At 43.0% G+C, this 16,079-nt stretch overlaps 1 protein-coding gene across 1 annotated transcript; it reads left to right on the forward strand.

Annotated features, from left to right (window-relative positions):
- Positions 1-15: 15 nt before the first annotated feature.
- LOC144125487 (D-3-phosphoglycerate dehydrogenase) lies at positions 16-16,065 on the forward strand. The gene is made up of 11 exons (XM_077658921.1): positions 16-5,201; positions 5,965-6,116; positions 8,081-8,146; positions 8,425-8,578; positions 9,186-9,318; positions 10,203-10,351; positions 11,046-11,198; positions 13,369-13,507; positions 13,838-13,965; positions 15,030-15,255; positions 15,698-16,065. Exons 1-11 carry the CDS (start codon positions 5,067-5,069, stop codon positions 15,853-15,855), a joined length of 1,593 nt encoding a protein of 530 aa, XP_077515047.1. The 5' UTR covers positions 16-5,066; the 3' UTR covers positions 15,856-16,065.
- The last annotated feature ends 14 nt before the right edge of the window (positions 16,066-16,079 follow it).

Below are 16,079 nucleotides of genomic sequence, written 5' to 3' on the forward strand. Positions count from 1 at the left end.
TTTTTTTTTCAGTTGGCTATCGTCTGTATTCCAAAATTTTATTCTACCTTTGGATGTCATTGCATGGCATAAATGTTTTAAAAACATGCACCCCCCCCCCACCCCTCAAAACAATGGAGGTTTCAGACACAAATTGATCTTACCGATGGTGTTTATGCATTGCAGGCTGTGAAAAGCTTTGTTGTAGCAATGGAAATGCATTAGTTTGCTGGGAAGAGGTGCATTTCACACAAGCTTACTTAAACAATTGACAGGATTTGTAATATCGCTGTCAGTAAAAAATTTGACTTTAGCAAGGCTTGTGGTCATGGGGCTGTGAGTGAGGTGTAGATTTTACTGCGATTGGTTACAAACATAGGTGCATTAGCCTGACTCTACTATCTTTCAGCTTTTTTGACTAGCACACCATGTGGTTTATTGTTTTGTGCTGTCTAACTGTAGCCAACTGCAGTGAAGAAATTTTGCAACTGAAAATTTGCTTGGTGCAAAAGCTACATTGGAAGTATGCGAGAGTGTCCTGTTTCAGAAAAACTCTTCTACGAGTGCGTTTGTACTTGTTGTTGGTCTATCTCTTTGCATTGCTAAATCAACCACTGTTTCAGTTTTTTGCTGTGTTGTCTTTGTGGTATTTAATATGAGTAAATTCTCACCTTGCCTCCTTGAAAGTTTGTGTACAATGCCTAAAAGGAGTAACAGTGGTAACCATCTTCACAAATTTGCAAGGCTTCAAGGTACACTTATAAGCTGTTATGTTTCTGTTGTCAGGCGTGTGACTGCAACCATTAGCATCTTTAGGAAAGTTGTTAAGTGTAGTAAAGCATGGCCCTTTGTTTGAAAAAGATGGCACAAAAAGTGAGCAGAACTTTTGAGCACGTGCAGGAGGGGCTATTATAAATTAAGCTTCACTTGGAGGGCTAGGACTGCTATATGCTGGTCTTTGCAGCATTGAGCCATTCAGTCTCTGGTACAAGAAAGTGCAGCACTTGTTTTGAATTCAGCAGGTTTTCTGGAATGCTGCTCAAATCTTAAAGAAGTGAGAAGAAGAGGTGAGGGCTTGGTGCAAGTCAGCGCATTTTATGCATAGAATGCTACTCAAGGGAGAGAGGCCAGTGAACTGTCAAGAGTTCCTGCTTTTGCTGCTTTTTTTGACAGCCTCTTCCTGCTTTGTACCTGTGGTATACATGTAAGTTTGTATGCGAGTATGTGTGTGTGCATGCGTGTGCAAGGGTCCTGGACGGTTAATGCCACTCCCTAGCAGTGGACAGGAGTGCCTCTCGAGCACTCGCTTGCCGGCACAATTTTATTTTCCTGATGTCTTTCAGATCTGGGACAATCCTTGCAACAGTTTAGAAAGTCCCACCCTCCTTGTTTTAGAATTATGTGCTGTGCTAACAAACAGATGTGTGCTTCTTCATTTTGTTCTATTGCTTCAACTTATCCAATTTGCAGGAAACATGATCGAAAGGGGAGGATGGCTTTTTAGTTGAGCTTGAACAAAATGAACTTTTACAAGTTTGTTCCTCCAAAGATCTACACTTTTTTTTCTCTAACCTATGCACATTTGTGAAAATGTGGCCCACTGGTCAGCATTCCTACAGTGTTGACAGCACAGAGAAGAGTGAATAAGGAGTGTCTTAAAGGGGTGCATGTTTGTGCACTAGGCTGCCGGTGCTCTTGGCGCATGTCTCGTTTGATCTACAGCTGTTTGTTTCAGACAGCAGCATGAACTGTGGCTGGTAGCAACCAGTGCATGACATCCTGTGTCATGTCCAGTCCACCTGCTTCCAACAGACCTGTGCCAGTGTAGAGCTAGCTAGCTGTAGTGCAATTGGGCGTGTTCAGCATAAGGAATTGGAAAGAAATGCCTGTAGGTCTAATGTGCATTGGTTAAACAAAAATGTACGCCAAAGACGAGCTTGTTGATGATCTCTTTATCTAGTGTAGACTGAACAATCTGCTCCCTTCTGCTAATGTTTTTAGCTGGAGAGGAGATGATGTAATGCTAGGTCATGTGAGGTACCATAGTTGAGTTTATGGTTGGCAAATCCAGCAGTTTGTCAAAGGAGCTTGTCACGGCAGGGTTAACATATAGGATTGCATAGGCTTGTCTTTATAGCAGCTACCTTTTATACAAATTTTAGAAATCTGCGTAATTCGAGTTTATGCTGTTAACACATGTATGTGCATATATATTGGTTTACCTATGCATTCTGCCAGTTCACTGTCTGTTCAGAATGCAAGTGAGAATAATAAAACATTCCTTTGCAAAGTGGGTTTTTGTCTGGGATATTCACATGGTTGCTGTGAGCATGAAAGCATATGAAACGAAGATGTGGTAATGTTTGACATGCATATTATTTGATGAACTTTAATATAATTATGGGAAGTGAAATTTTAGTGGTTATTAAGCTTATTTTGTGTGAAAGAGTGCCTTATGTTATTCTGTCAGTCATAAACCCTGCATCATATTAAGCAGTTTTATCAATGGATGGATGGATGGATGGATGGATGGATGGATGGATGGATGGATAGATACGGCTGAACCCTTTAAATCGGGCGGTGGCTCAAGCCACCTACCCATGGCTTATGAAATTTTACTCTTCTCTTGATTTTAGCCACCAGTAAGATAACCTTCGCTTGGTTACTTATACCCGCTTAAAATCTACTTTCCCTTCACCACCCCTAAACCCCAATGCCTTGGGTAAATCAGCCCCGCTGCTTTCCACTGTAGGGTGCAGCCCTTTACAGGAATGTATCAAGTGTTCAGCCGTTTCCTCCTCCTCTCCGCATGCAACGCACGTGTCTATCTCGTCGTACCTGACTCTGTATGCCTTAGTTCACAAAACTCCCGCCCTGGCCTCAAACAACAGAGCTTCCCTTACAATTATCATAGATAATTTCTTTGGCAATTTCCTGCTTAAAGGTCCGGTATGTTCCCAGTGCCGATTTCGTCAGCATCCCTGTTTTTCACAGAGCTCTCTCTTTCTTTAACAACCGATAATTGCTTATTTGCCCCCTTACTGCTGTCCAGATATTTGCTTGTCAATTTTCTAGTTTGCTTTCTCCATTTCGTGTCAACATTCTTTATATACAGGTATCTGAAAACTTTCCTAGCCCACTGCTTTTCCTCCATCTTTCTCAATCGTTCCTCAAATGCTATCTTACTGCTAGCCTCTCTGCTCTCGAAAGATGCCCATCCCATATCACCCTGTACCCCCTGATTTGGTGTATTGCCATGTGCTCCCAAAGCTAACCTCCCTACGCCACGTTGTTTAATTTCTAGCCTTGCTTGAACATCTGGTGTCATGCACAGGACTGCATTACCGAAAGTCAGGCTAGGGACCATCACCCCTTTACAGGTCCCTCTTACCACTTCATACCTATTGTAATTCCACAGTGCCCTATTTTTCATGACAGCTGCATTCCTACTAGCTTTATTCATTACATATTTTTCATGCTCTGTCAGATACTCAGCGCCGTTATTTGTCCACACCCCAAGACATACTTGTACTCATCCATTACTATGCATTCTATGCTCACCACCCTCATCATTAAATATGACTGCAGATTTTTCCTTACTAAGCTTGAAACCTAATCTATCTCCCTCAGTACCACATATGCCTATCAACTTCTGCAAGTCTTCCTTGTTGTCAGCCATTAGCACTATATCATCCGCGTATATTAGTACCAGTAATGACTGTTTAATCCATTCCCCTTGCTTGAAAAAAGAAAGGTTGAAGCCTAGTCCACTCCTCTCTAGCTTGGTGTCCAACCCTTGCAGGTACAACATGAACAACAAAGGAGACAGAGGACATCCTTGCCTAACACCCCGCTCTATCTCTACAGGCCCTGATACATTTTTTTCCCCATTTTATGAGCACTCTGTTACCTTTATATATACCTTTTAAAAGATTGATTACTTCATCTTCCACATCCAATGTGCCCAGTATGCCCCACAAATACTCTTGAATAATGTTGTCGTAGGCTTCCCTAATATCCAGAAATGCTAGTCTTAGGGGCCTGTGTTCCTTTTCAGCAATCTCTATGCACTGCGTCAATGAAAACAGATTGTCCTCCAACTTCCTTTGTTTCCGGAACCCATTTTGTAGCTCCCCTAGCACCCCCTCGTTCTCCACCCAAGCCTGCAATCTGTCCTTTATAATCTGCATCACCACTCTGTAAACCACAGATGTCACTGTTATGGGACGGTAGTTACTTCAGCTTTGTCCCCCTTTCCCTTATATATATCATGTTCATTCTACTTAATCGCCATTCATCAGGAACTTTCCCATCCACTATCATTTTATTCACTACCTGTATTAATGTTTGCTTGGATTTTGGTCCTAGCTTCTTTATTAACATAATCGGACGGTAAGCGCGGTAACTACGGCAACTGCTTCCGTACGGCAAATGTGGCTTGGCAAGCCTAGCTGGAAACGGTAGAAACTGAAACGCATTACCGTATTTACTGTACGGTTGTCCGGCTATGCTAAAGCTCCCTAATATCAACTTGTAAGCGCTTGTGAGCACGTCAGTCATGAGGACAGTCAAAATGGGTTGAGAATGACTGGCATATATGTTAATTATTAGGCAGTACTGGAATTGCTGACGGCGGAATCGCGCGCGACGGATTACGATATGCCCACGAGCCGTTATCGGTCAGCCGACTGTCTGCGGCGCAATGATGTAGCATAAACGGAGCCTTGATAGCGAACTGAGCAGATAAGCTGTGCACTTGCACTCCACTCTTCCTTATCACGAGCCATACTTTTTTTCCCTTTCACTCCTCCCAGAGCTGTCTGCTACGCAGCGCTCTCGCCACTCCAGGGGGTCGCATTACGCGCCGTGGTTGGTAGTCCGAGAGCCGCCGCTCGCTGAAACCGGTCCTCTCCACTTCCCTCGACCGGCGACGTCACCCGTACGCGACAGCAGCGGTTATCGTTTTAGTTTTTTGCCGTGCGCACGCCTTTGCTAGCAGTCTGCGAGCCGCCGCACCGCACGTACCAACTATCCGGCACTGGCACCCGAGCTTCACTCGTGCAGGTAGAGCGTTACAGAACGGCAGCATGGCTTTAGCAATTAGAAAGGTCCTCATCAGCGACTCGGTCGATGCCTCCTGCGTCAAGATCCTCGAAAACCACGGTGTCCAAGTGACGCTGAAGACCGACCACACCAAGCCCGAGCTGCTGGAAGCGATCAAGGTAACTGGCAAACAATACTAGCGCTCGCTCTGGCAACGCCCCAAACGTGAAACGCACTAGCGGCAAGTTTGGATTCGTGGATATAGTGTGTTTTTGTTGGGCAAAGTATACGCGGCTCCGCGCCACGTAGTCGATGAGCGGTACAGTGAGGCAGCATGCCAGTTCAGTGCCGTTGGCGCCGTCAACATTCTGCGCAGGCCTGCTTTTGTATGTGTTTTCGATTTGGAGTCACCTACTCCATCCCGCGAAATTTAAGCGCAGCGAAAGAATTCATACTACTCTGTAATGAATTTGGTACATTGCTAAAAGCGTTGAACAGTAAGAATTTAGGACCCGCCGTGGTGTGGTTAGAGCGCTCGGCTACTGATCCGGAGTTCCCGGGCTCGAACCCGACCGCGGCGGCTGCGTTTTTGTGGAGGCAAAACGCTAAGGCGCCCGTGTGCTGTGCGATGTCAGTGCACGTTAAAGATCCCCAGGCGGTCGAAATTATTCCGGAGCCCTCCATACGGCACCTCTTTCTTTCACTCCCCCCTTTATCCCTTCCCTTAATTTACGGCGCGGTTCAGGTATCCGCCGATATGTGAGACAGATACTGCGCCATTTCCTTCCCCAAAAGCTAATTATTATTAAGAATTAAGCATGAATTCTTCGCGTAAATGCAACGAGCCGAAAAAAATAAGTGTGGCTTTTATGCGTGTTTGAGTTCTGTAATGTTTTTTTTTTCATTCACTGGAGCACCAGTTGGTCTGTTTCCGCTCTGCAGGGTTATGATGGCCTCATCGTACGATCGGCGACGAAAGTGACGAGCGATGTTATCAAAGCCGGGCAGTCCCTCAAGGTCATTGGGCGCGCCGGCACAGGAGTCGACAACATCGACTGCGATGCCGCCACGAGACAGGGCATCCTTGTCATCAAGTGAGCGCCCGTTCGGTCAGCCAAATTGTGACTGCGAGAGCTGAGTGCAAGGTCACACAGCAAGTGTTTCGCACTCCGGTCTGCTGCTGAATGGATCGAAATTCCCGCGTGCTATCATTTTCGCGTAACTCTCCCCCAAGCATCGTGTGCAAAGCATATCGCAAAACAAAGTTCAGGTGACCGTGCTCGTCAGAACTCGCGGAACATCAACAAAGCTGCTTGACATTACTCGACAGGTATTTCATCTGTCTTCTCTTATTTATCATAGTCACCGAAGCAGAGATGTTAACTATCGAGGTCTTTGAGTACATGTTGGACGTGTCTGCAGTTATGATTCCGAACACTTCTTACTTCAGTATAACTTTTATTTTTTATTTTTTCATAGTTATTCCTCAAACATATTGAGGTCGTGGGTTCGGATCCCACAGTTAGCATGTGGTTTTTCTTCTTTCTGATCAATTCTTTCAGTAATAAATATTACACTATTAATTTCCCATTTATCAATGACACAAATTAAAAACCTATAGTAGGATACAACCTAAAAAACAGCAGTTGTTAACACTGGGCTTCGGTCCGCGGCGTACTCCGCTAGCCAGTCACAAAAGTGAACGAAATCAGCTTTTTAGTATTTGACTTTATTAAACAAGCCAGGTATCAAAATTCTTGAGCTTATAACTTTTTCTCATGGTTAGCTTCTTGTTTAGGTGACAAGAGAAGTTTTAACAATGGCCTACATTTTTGTCGTGGAGGAATTCTGTGCGCCGCTCCTGAAAGTGGGCGGAGCTTCACTGCAGGCTTAAGTTGTATCCAACTTTAGATATGAACATACCTCTTTCCTTGGTTTTGGTGGCTCTTTATTAATGCATATATATAGTTTTTGTACTTATATATTTAATTGGTTATGTTAACCAGTGCTGTCAGATGCATATCTTATAGGTTTTATTCATGTTGGTGAAAGTTGTCAAGAAATGAGAAGTGTTTGGTAACTATAGCATCTGGCAATAACCTCCTTTTGAAAAAGTAATTTTTTTTGAGCAATAGTTGATGTAAATTAAAATGCACTGAAAGTCATTTGGAGTGAAGCTGGTGAGGAAATTTTGGGTTTACCCAATTAGTGGTTGTTTAATTAGTTTATTCACCATTCATATCATCAGTGCTGCTCAATCAGTAAATCTCCATTTGCAACCTTGTGAAAGTAGTGATATGCCATTCATTAACCTTATATGTTGCATGTGAGACTACACATGCATCTTTATCTCTCGTACCTGTCATCTTCCTTGTCTTAGACACCTCTCTCTGTATACTCTTTGCATACTGCTTCCATTACGGCACCTCTTTCTCTTCCTTTTTTCACTCCCACCTTCCTCCCTTCCCTCACGGCATCGTTGAGGCGTCCACCTAGAAGTGAGACGGTTACTGCGTCAAAAACCACTAATTTGCGTACTAGTGATTGTAGCCTGGTGTAGGAGTGCAGTTTTTGAGTAATGCAAATCAACTGACACCTAATATGTTTTGTGGGATATACACAAGGACTGATCTTGAAAGGTTTATGCATTGAAACCTACTGTAACCAAGAGCTGATGCGACCATATGGGGAGGGGAAGCCTATGAGGAAAAGAGTGGGATAAACATTTTGCTCAGGGTGGATGCTTGAACTGCAAATTGCAGTAAGGGAAGTGATAAAGGGTGTAAAAGAGCAGAGAAGCATGGGTTAGTTTGCAGAGTGCAGTACTTGTTTTATGCATTCAAAATATTTCTGAAGGCTTTGAAAGATTCAAGTGTGCTACTAAGCTGAAGTCCCATATGTAGGGCTGAACATGGGCTAGCTAGCTCGAAGTTTCAGAGCATTCAGTATGTTGTGTAATATGTAAAATTCTAGTGGAAATTTCTTTTGTGTTTCATGTGCGCAGAGGGTTTAAATGTTGGTTTTGGCACAAAAGTTGTCTCTGGCTTTTTGCATGCAGTGCCCCTGGTGGCAATACACTTAGTGCAGCTGAGCTGACCTGTGCAATGATCATCACTCTGTCAAGGTAAGCTGCTTCAGACTCCTCTGCGTGCACTTTGGCAGGCATTCGAGCTGAATTTATTGCACCTTTTGTATTTTCTTGTGTAGGTTGGGGACAATACCCCTGAAAAAGAAACTTTTTTTTTTTTTTGCAAAGAGTTTTGCTGCATGCAGTGATTGTGCTTATAGGTTGGCACATTTCTTCCCATGCTGAGAAAAAGATGCTTGCTTCTTATATAGTTCATATCGTACATTGTTTTGACAGATCTGTAATTGGTTTTTCTCTTCCTTTGGCTTTAATAGAGAGATTCCAGCTGCTACCATTTCTCTCAAAGGTGGGAAATGGGACCGAAAAACCTTTATGGGTAATGAGCTTTATGGCAAAACTCTTGCTATCCTTGGACTCGGGAGGATCGGCAAGGAAGTAGCAACTAGGATGCAGTCATTTGGAATGAAGGTAAGGGCACGGTTATTTCATGCTACTATGTACAAGTTATGCAATTGGAAAGTACCTTTATTGGAACATTTAAATCTGGCAAAATAATAAAACAGACTTTAAGTGGCCCACATCACTCGTTCTGGGCTCCTTGAGGACTTACGCAATGTAAAATTGCTTTGTGAACACACTGTTCTCTTATCTGTGGTGCTCAATGACTCAGCACGTATGTGGTCTGTGATGATGAGTAAAGGTGTGCATATAAACGCATATTGGTAGGAGCTTTGTAGAGACAGTAGCATAAACAAGTAGTTCTTTATGCAGTCCGTGAAAGCAGGCTTTCCGTGTTTCAAATAGCAGCACAAAATAAGAGTGCATGAGATTATTAAATTCTGAAACTTGAAATTCTGCAGTATATCAAGCAGCATTAATTTCTGAAGGAGCTCATCAGCATGAAGCCGACAATACTATCTGCATGCCTGCACAGGAACTTAAATTGTAGGTGTTGTGACTGCTGTATGTAGATTGCCCTTTTTTGCCGTGCTTCTAGACAACTGAAGCAGCGCTGTTGCTACATTCCACATTAATTGTGAATTGGTCTCTCCCCTTCCCATCTTTTTTCTCACAGACCATTGGTTTTGACCCGATTGTTCCCAAGGAGGTCTCCAGAGAGTTTGGAGTTGAAAGCATGAGCCTTGATGAGATCTGGCCTCTGGCTGACTACATCACTGTTCACACACCTCTCATACCTCAGACTAAGGGTGAGCAATGCAGTCACTGCAAGGAAAAGAACTGGAAATCACACTTGAAAATGCATAATCAGCATGTTGGGCTGGACGAAAAAGTCATTTGCCTCCTGAACAAGGCATTTCGAGTGCTGTGACAGCACAGAAGCCTGATAATAATCGTTGCATATTAGTCTAGTTCAGTGTGCATTTAGGTTGCAGTTATTACAGCATTAAGCGCTCCTGCATTTTCACAGCTGATAGTTTAGTAAGAAAGCTCATTTTGTTGTATGAGGATCCCAACATTGTTACAGCCCGCCAGCCGACATGTGGTCAGTCACTCAAATGACGATGGACCGGAACACGGCGTGTGCACAGCATGAACACGTGCTCTGTACTGTGTTCCTAACTGCAGCCATGGTCTCGGAGCGGCACCGTCTGCTATGAGTTTATACCCTTGCCAATATAACAAATGTACAGTTGTGTGCAATATGAAGGGAAAAAAGTGTGAGCATTCAGTTATTGATTACGTCTTAATTATCCATGACAAGCAGTTTTTTTATTTTTCTAACTAGTTTTTCTCTTGGCATATGATATCCAAAAGTCTTTCTCAACTTTAGAGGAGAAATAACCAGAAAATTTAATATTTGTTTTCTCTCATATTGCGCGTAATTTTACAGCACGAAGCTAGGTGTAGTGCAAAGTGATGAAATTAACATTTGTGTTGCCTAATGTCAGACTGATCAATTTGTGTTGCAGTAATGCCTATTCCGCTCTATGTAGTGGTAGTAAACGTGATTACTGATAGTGCCCCTCCAGGCCGTGACATGTTCTCTTGGGAGAAAGGCACCGGGGCAGGAGCACTTTTCTTCATGTGGGTTTGGCACCTGACACACTTTGGTATTGCTCTGCTTATGCAGATCTCATAGGCAAAGCCAGCCTGCAAAAGTGCAAGAAGGGTGTGAGAATCATCAATGTTGCCCGGGGTGGCATTGTGAATGAAGATGATCTGCTAGCTGCATTGGAGTCTGGTCAGTGCGGTGGTGCTGGACTGGACGTCTTTATTGAGGCAAGTGTTGTGTACCACCCTGAATGACCATAACTCTTGAAAGATGAAAACAGCAGCACAGTCTGGTAGTTGTGGGACAACTGTGCAGGTTTACATACTGCAGCTGCAGGGCCCAAGTCAATTTAGAACACCTGAAAGGCCAACTGAAATGAAATTTTTCATTCTGTAAAAGGGCTCTTTCCTTTTACGTTAACAGAGAGTACAAAAACAAAAGATGGCATTCATCATAGAAGCGAGTGTGTCAGAAGTTGCTTGCAGAAACTGTCGTTTCTCAATGTGAAACTAAAAAAAGGGTGGCCAGTAACAAGAGCCAGAAATGACTGGAAAACAGGCATGCATAATCACTCGGGAGGTGTAATGGTGTCATTTTGGCGGCTCGCTGCTGCCCTTAGAAACCACAGCGGGGTGGGCAAGTCCCTGTGATATGGTTCATATCAATTATTTGTGTTTTGTGACAGCTGACTAGTGCATCTTGAGCAAGATGTAACAACATTCAAGGTTCAACTGAAGCCTGTCTGGCAGGGGAAAAATAATAGCGATTGCCAAAATATGTACAGGAGCATTTGTTATTTTACTGATGTTTATTTCTCATAGTCTGCAGTAACCACAAGAAAAATTAATTAAATGGCAGTAACATGAGTCTGAGGTTAACTTTGCTACTATTGGTGTATGTGTGCATAATATGTGTCTGCAGGAGCCTCCTAAGAACACCAAGCTCCTTGAGCATCCCAAGGTCATCTGTACACCACACCTGGGTGCCAACACCAAAGAAGCACAACTTCGTGTGGCCCAGGAGATTGCTGAGCAATTCGTTGCCCTCTCCAAGGGGCAGGCAGTCCCTGGGGTGGTAAGCTGCTGTTGTCATAAATGTGTTCCAGTTGTCAGCAGATTTATTTACTGAGCAAGTTTTGAGGAAGCTGCAGTAAAACTTTTGACATTCTCTGCAGTGCTATTTTCAAGTCTACTAAGTTCGAACATAGCTGCAATTAGTGCTACTATATGTCAAACACATGAAAATGACACTTTTCTCTAAGATTGTACACCCAAACTACTTTAAGGCTGTTATAATGCTGTGTAAAGGGAGGCTGAAACATTTTTCAGAGTTTCACAATACTCAAGGATTCGAATGTATGAAGACTCTAGGCAAAGCATGCCAAGTTTTTTTTGCGCAAGCATTTAAAATAGTGAAATAATCGCCGATTACAATTTGGGCTGCTACTCACAGCCTCAGATTAGTGTAGAGAAGCTAGGTGATGTCGCGGACGGTAAGATTTCAATATTCTGCTGCCTTTGCCCACACCATATGCCATGTATCATCGAATGCCAAACAACGCTTTGTGAGCTTTGCCTTAGGTGGCATTGGTTTTCTTCCTTCAAAGCAAGCGTAGATGATGTGACCGTGCACCTCCACCTGGTGTTGTGTGTTGTGTGCAATTACATCACCATTTAAAATGCTACCACAAAAGGGCATTGCATGTTTTACCTGCAAGGTTCACTCATTCAGTGCCTTCAAGTTTTGCAAATTCTAAAACCCCTTCAGTTGCCCTTTAAGGGGGGGACACTGGGATCAAATCGCAAAAATCTCTGAAAAAAAAAATCTGATTTTAGAAAACAACAGATTTGGTAGCTATAAGGCCTTTTTAAATATATCCCAAAAAATTTCCCTGAAAACAGCCCAAAAGTGACATTAAAAAACGTTTTTGAGACTGTAAGTAGCAAAAAACTAGCTGATAACTCCATAAAGATACCAATTTTCTCAAGTGTTTTTTGACCAGACTGTCCTGCTTGCAGAAAGCACAGCATGACAATGGCTTCGAAGATTTGCGTGTGGTTTTTTGCATTGTGTTTGTTGATATATTCTTTATGTAGTGGGGTTCCTATATTTCTGAATTACTTTCTCGTTTTTTTCATCATCATCGGCCTGACTATGCCCACTGCAGGGCAAAGGCCTCTCTCATGTCTCTCCAATTAACCCTGTCCTTTGCCAGCTGCAGCCACCGTATCCTCACAAAATTCTTGATCTCATCCACCCACCTAACTTTCTGCTGCCCCCTGCTACGCTTGCTTCCAGTGGCAGCCTGTCCGGAGCCAGAGATTCTTAGCACCCTCTGCTGCATCACAGGTCACTAATTAGACATAACGATAATTGGTACATTACTCAAGTTTGGCTATAAAATTCTGTGTAAAAAAAATACCAGGCTGCTAAACATATATGGACAATATCAGTACATAAACCATTCCTTTGGGTTAAACTGTGGGTGACTGCAGACTCTTACCATGTTTCGTTGACTCCAGGCTTTCTGCAAGTTTGGTATAGTAATGAATTTCAGTAAAATTTTGTATTTCCCAGTAAGCGTGCCAGATTTTATTGCTCTACACCAAAAAATAAAAAATTTCACCTTCGATCCCCCCGTCCCCCACTAAGCAAATTCCGCATGCTGAGATTTCACTACATTTTCATGCCTTTCAGTGGAGGACATTGTTTTGCTGTTTCTGATTGCTAACTGCGTGGCTTAAATTATTGAATAAAAAAACCTTGTTTATTTCATTACTAAAACTGCAGAGTACTTGTTGAGCATTAGGTTTTGCCTTGTCATTCGTACATCTCTGAGAATTAGCAAATATTACTCACTTGATTATTCGTTTTTGATCATGTCGCATATGCTTTGGAAATCTATCAGTTTGGATCACCCTTTTTTTTTTGACACCACTTTATTACCACCAAAAGTCCATCGATCGCATGGGCATCTCAACTGTCAGTTAGTTTAGAGCTAAGTTTGTGCTGGCTGACTGGCTTTTGCAACTGGGTACTTGTGAAAAGTGAAAAATGTATATTGTGGAAGATAGAATATTCAGTGTTGTCAACCAGCAGCCTGGTTGCGGCTTTTTCATTGTGTACTAAATTACGAACATATGTGCAAATGGTCAGCATGCATACAGAGGTAGAATTAGCCTTATATATTTTAGCCAAAAGTATTGCAGTGCAGTTGTGCACCTTGAATTTGTTGCATGCACAGGTAAATGCACCATCTCTGTCCCAAACACAAGTTCCCGAGAACAAGCCATGGGCTGACCTCTGTGTTGCCCTGGGAAAGATTGCAGCTGGTTTGGTGGGCTCTCTTGCATCTGGGCTCCAGGTTGAGCTAACCACAAAGGGTGAGCTAATTTCCAACTACATGAAGTTTTTCTTTTTCGATGGGTTACTTTTCTCGGGTTAAACAAAACAAGACAAAACTTTTGGTCCTTATCGTTCCCTTTGCATGTTCAGCGATTGGTTTTCTCCTTTTGTAGCGATAGCTACATTACGGCAGCATTTCACCCTGTGGCTGCGCCACAGGGGGGCGGCTGCCGGTGGCGCGGCGTCGTGACTGGTCACGTGGTTCATCATGTGTTTGGTCACGTGACCAAGTTCCACTCAGCCAACTGTAGCTATCGCGTCACTCCAGGTTTAGCCAGAGCTAATTCACCACCAATTTTTTCTTTCAGGTGCAGAGATTGAGAAAAAGGGCCAGTTTCTTGCATCTGCAGCTTGCATTGGCCTCTTGAACCAATTTGGTCAAAGCCATGCTAACTTCATCAATGTGACAGTGCTTTCAGCAGATTCTGGCATCAAGGTATGCTCTCCTTGTGCTGCTGCCTTACCTGTCCCACCAGAAAACATTTTCACTGGGTTGGGGCTGCTGCAGGGTACTGGTCTGCATCCTGTTGTCCTTACCATTTAAAGGGACATCACGGAAAACTTGGAAATTGGCCTGTATTTATAGATTTGTGTGCCCTAATAACAAAAAAAGGCTGCTTCCACTAAAGATTGAGCTTTTGTAAGCTAGAAAATACCTCAGAATGAAACACAGCTATTGCCACTGCTATAGCTATTCTCGCAAGTAGACTGTGATGATGACATGACCATTGTTTAATACGTTTATCTCTGAGGATAGTTTACGCTGCCATCCTCTTGCAGATGGTGATCACAGATTCGTTTTTGCCCTTGATGTCACGAGTTGTTTGAATCAAGCAAGGGAAAGAAGTGTTTCATTTCTAAATATTGAATTTTCTCAGTAATAAATGCATTTTTTGCTGCTGAACTAATGTCAGTATAGCTAGAAGGTGCTGAGCAGTGAATTTTTACTGAGAACAAAAATTGTATAGGTTGACCTGAGTGTCTCTTTAAGGCACCTGAACACACAGATGTAATTGTGCGCTAAATAAAATACATCTGCAGATGTTAGCTCTGGTAAGAAGCTGCACACATTGCTGGCTGAGTGCTGCTGTGCAAGGGTAGCCTGTATGCCCCTAGCCATTGTGCTTACTGCCAAATATCTGTCAAGCATCTGTGTTCATATAGCCATACATATTATCAAAGAGAGATGCAGCTGTTGTGAAAAAAGTGTTATATATTAATGCCAAGTAAGCACCCTAGAACTCTAAGAACCGCTGCCCTTTTGACAGCCATATTTCAAAAACAGCGAAGTCTGAAAATCAATTCCGTAGTCTCAAGTAATTTGTCTTCCCAAATCTAAGCGTGCTTTGATTTTAAGAATTCTTCTTAGATGGATGGTGTGTGATCTAGAAAAAGAAGCACTTAAATCTGTATCAAAATTGCACTGGTAGTATATGAGAGATATAGAACTTCTGTGGAGAAGAGATGGCTGCAAATGTTTTCTTTTTTTCTTTCTTGCAGACTTCACATAAGCATGTTCCGCAAGCTGTGTTTGGCAAAGCTGAAGTTTCCCTGACCGTAAAGAGTGGGTCTGTGGTGCACACTGTCGTGGGGACTGTGAGTGGCCCCACTCTGCTTCTGTGCTCCCTCGATGATGCTGCTTTCCAGCCATTGCAGCTTCTCTCACCCGGTGGCTTGCTTCTTGGAATCGGTGATGACAGCCCCAACACTTTGGCCCAAGTCATTGGTGCGTGTGCTGTCACAGCTTTTCTCTTATTTCTAATCCCATCGAGCAGTAAGAATGCTAGGCATGTAGAAGTGTGTGTTGCTAAGTTATGGTATGGTGGTCCCACTTTTGAAAGGTCTTGCAGTGGTTGCTTCTTCGTGTATAATTAAAAACTAAATATGTATAAAATTTAGAGGCTACTACGGTTGTAAATGTGTGGCTAGACCAAGCGTAAGCCAAAGCGCTACACCCTCTTTGTCACAATTATGTTTGATCATATATTCATGGACATTGACCATCTGTTTTCGCTGTGAATCTGCCATGGTCTGTCCAGGCTGTTTTTGTTTAAATGGCATTCGTTACTCTCTAATTGTTGCAGCCTGGAAGAAATATTTTGTACTAGAACGTAACGAAAGTTATTGTGCGTTGGAATTAATGCAATATTTCATGGCAATTCTTTCAGGTGGGCTCGTGAACAGCGGTGTGTCGGTGCTCGCTGCGTCGCGTACCTCTGGCCACGGAGGCAAGGCATTCTACCTCCTCGCAACTGGCACCCCAGTCAAGGCACAAACACAACCACCAATTTCGCCGCTGAAGTTCTGGACATACATCAACATTTGAGCAGAAAAATAGCCTTTTGAATATGCTATTTTTATAACTTTCTTTAGCGCGCTTTTTCATAAAGCATTATGCACTTTCTAGCCGCAAACACCTCGTATACAGGTTTCTCGGCCCTTGAACTTTGGAATTTATATGAACAGCATGCAACAAACAACTTTTGACGCATTCATCATGCCTAAAATTTACAATAAACAAATTTTACAAACTTCAGTGGTTTCAGTTTC

This window comes from Amblyomma americanum, chromosome 3 (genome assembly GCF_052857255.1).
Source record: "Amblyomma americanum isolate KBUSLIRL-KWMA chromosome 3, ASM5285725v1, whole genome shotgun sequence".
Lineage (NCBI taxonomy): Eukaryota > Metazoa > Arthropoda > Arachnida > Ixodida > Ixodidae > Amblyomma > Amblyomma americanum.

What these genes read in the sequence shown, in the direction of transcription:
- LOC144125487 (XM_077658921.1), top strand. Translation starts at nt 5,067, where the DNA reads ATGGCTTTAGCAATTAGAAAGGTCCTCATCAGCGACTCGGTCGATGCC. An exon ending in TGCAGTCATTTGGAATGAAG is followed by an intron (nt 8,579 to 9,185) that starts GTAAGGGCACGG and finishes TTTTTCTCACAG; the next exon opens with ACCATTGGTTTTGACCCGAT. An exon ending in GACTGGACGTCTTTATTGAG is followed by an intron (nt 10,352 to 11,045) that starts GCAAGTGTTGTG and finishes ATGTGTCTGCAG; the next exon opens with GAGCCTCCTAAGAACACCAA.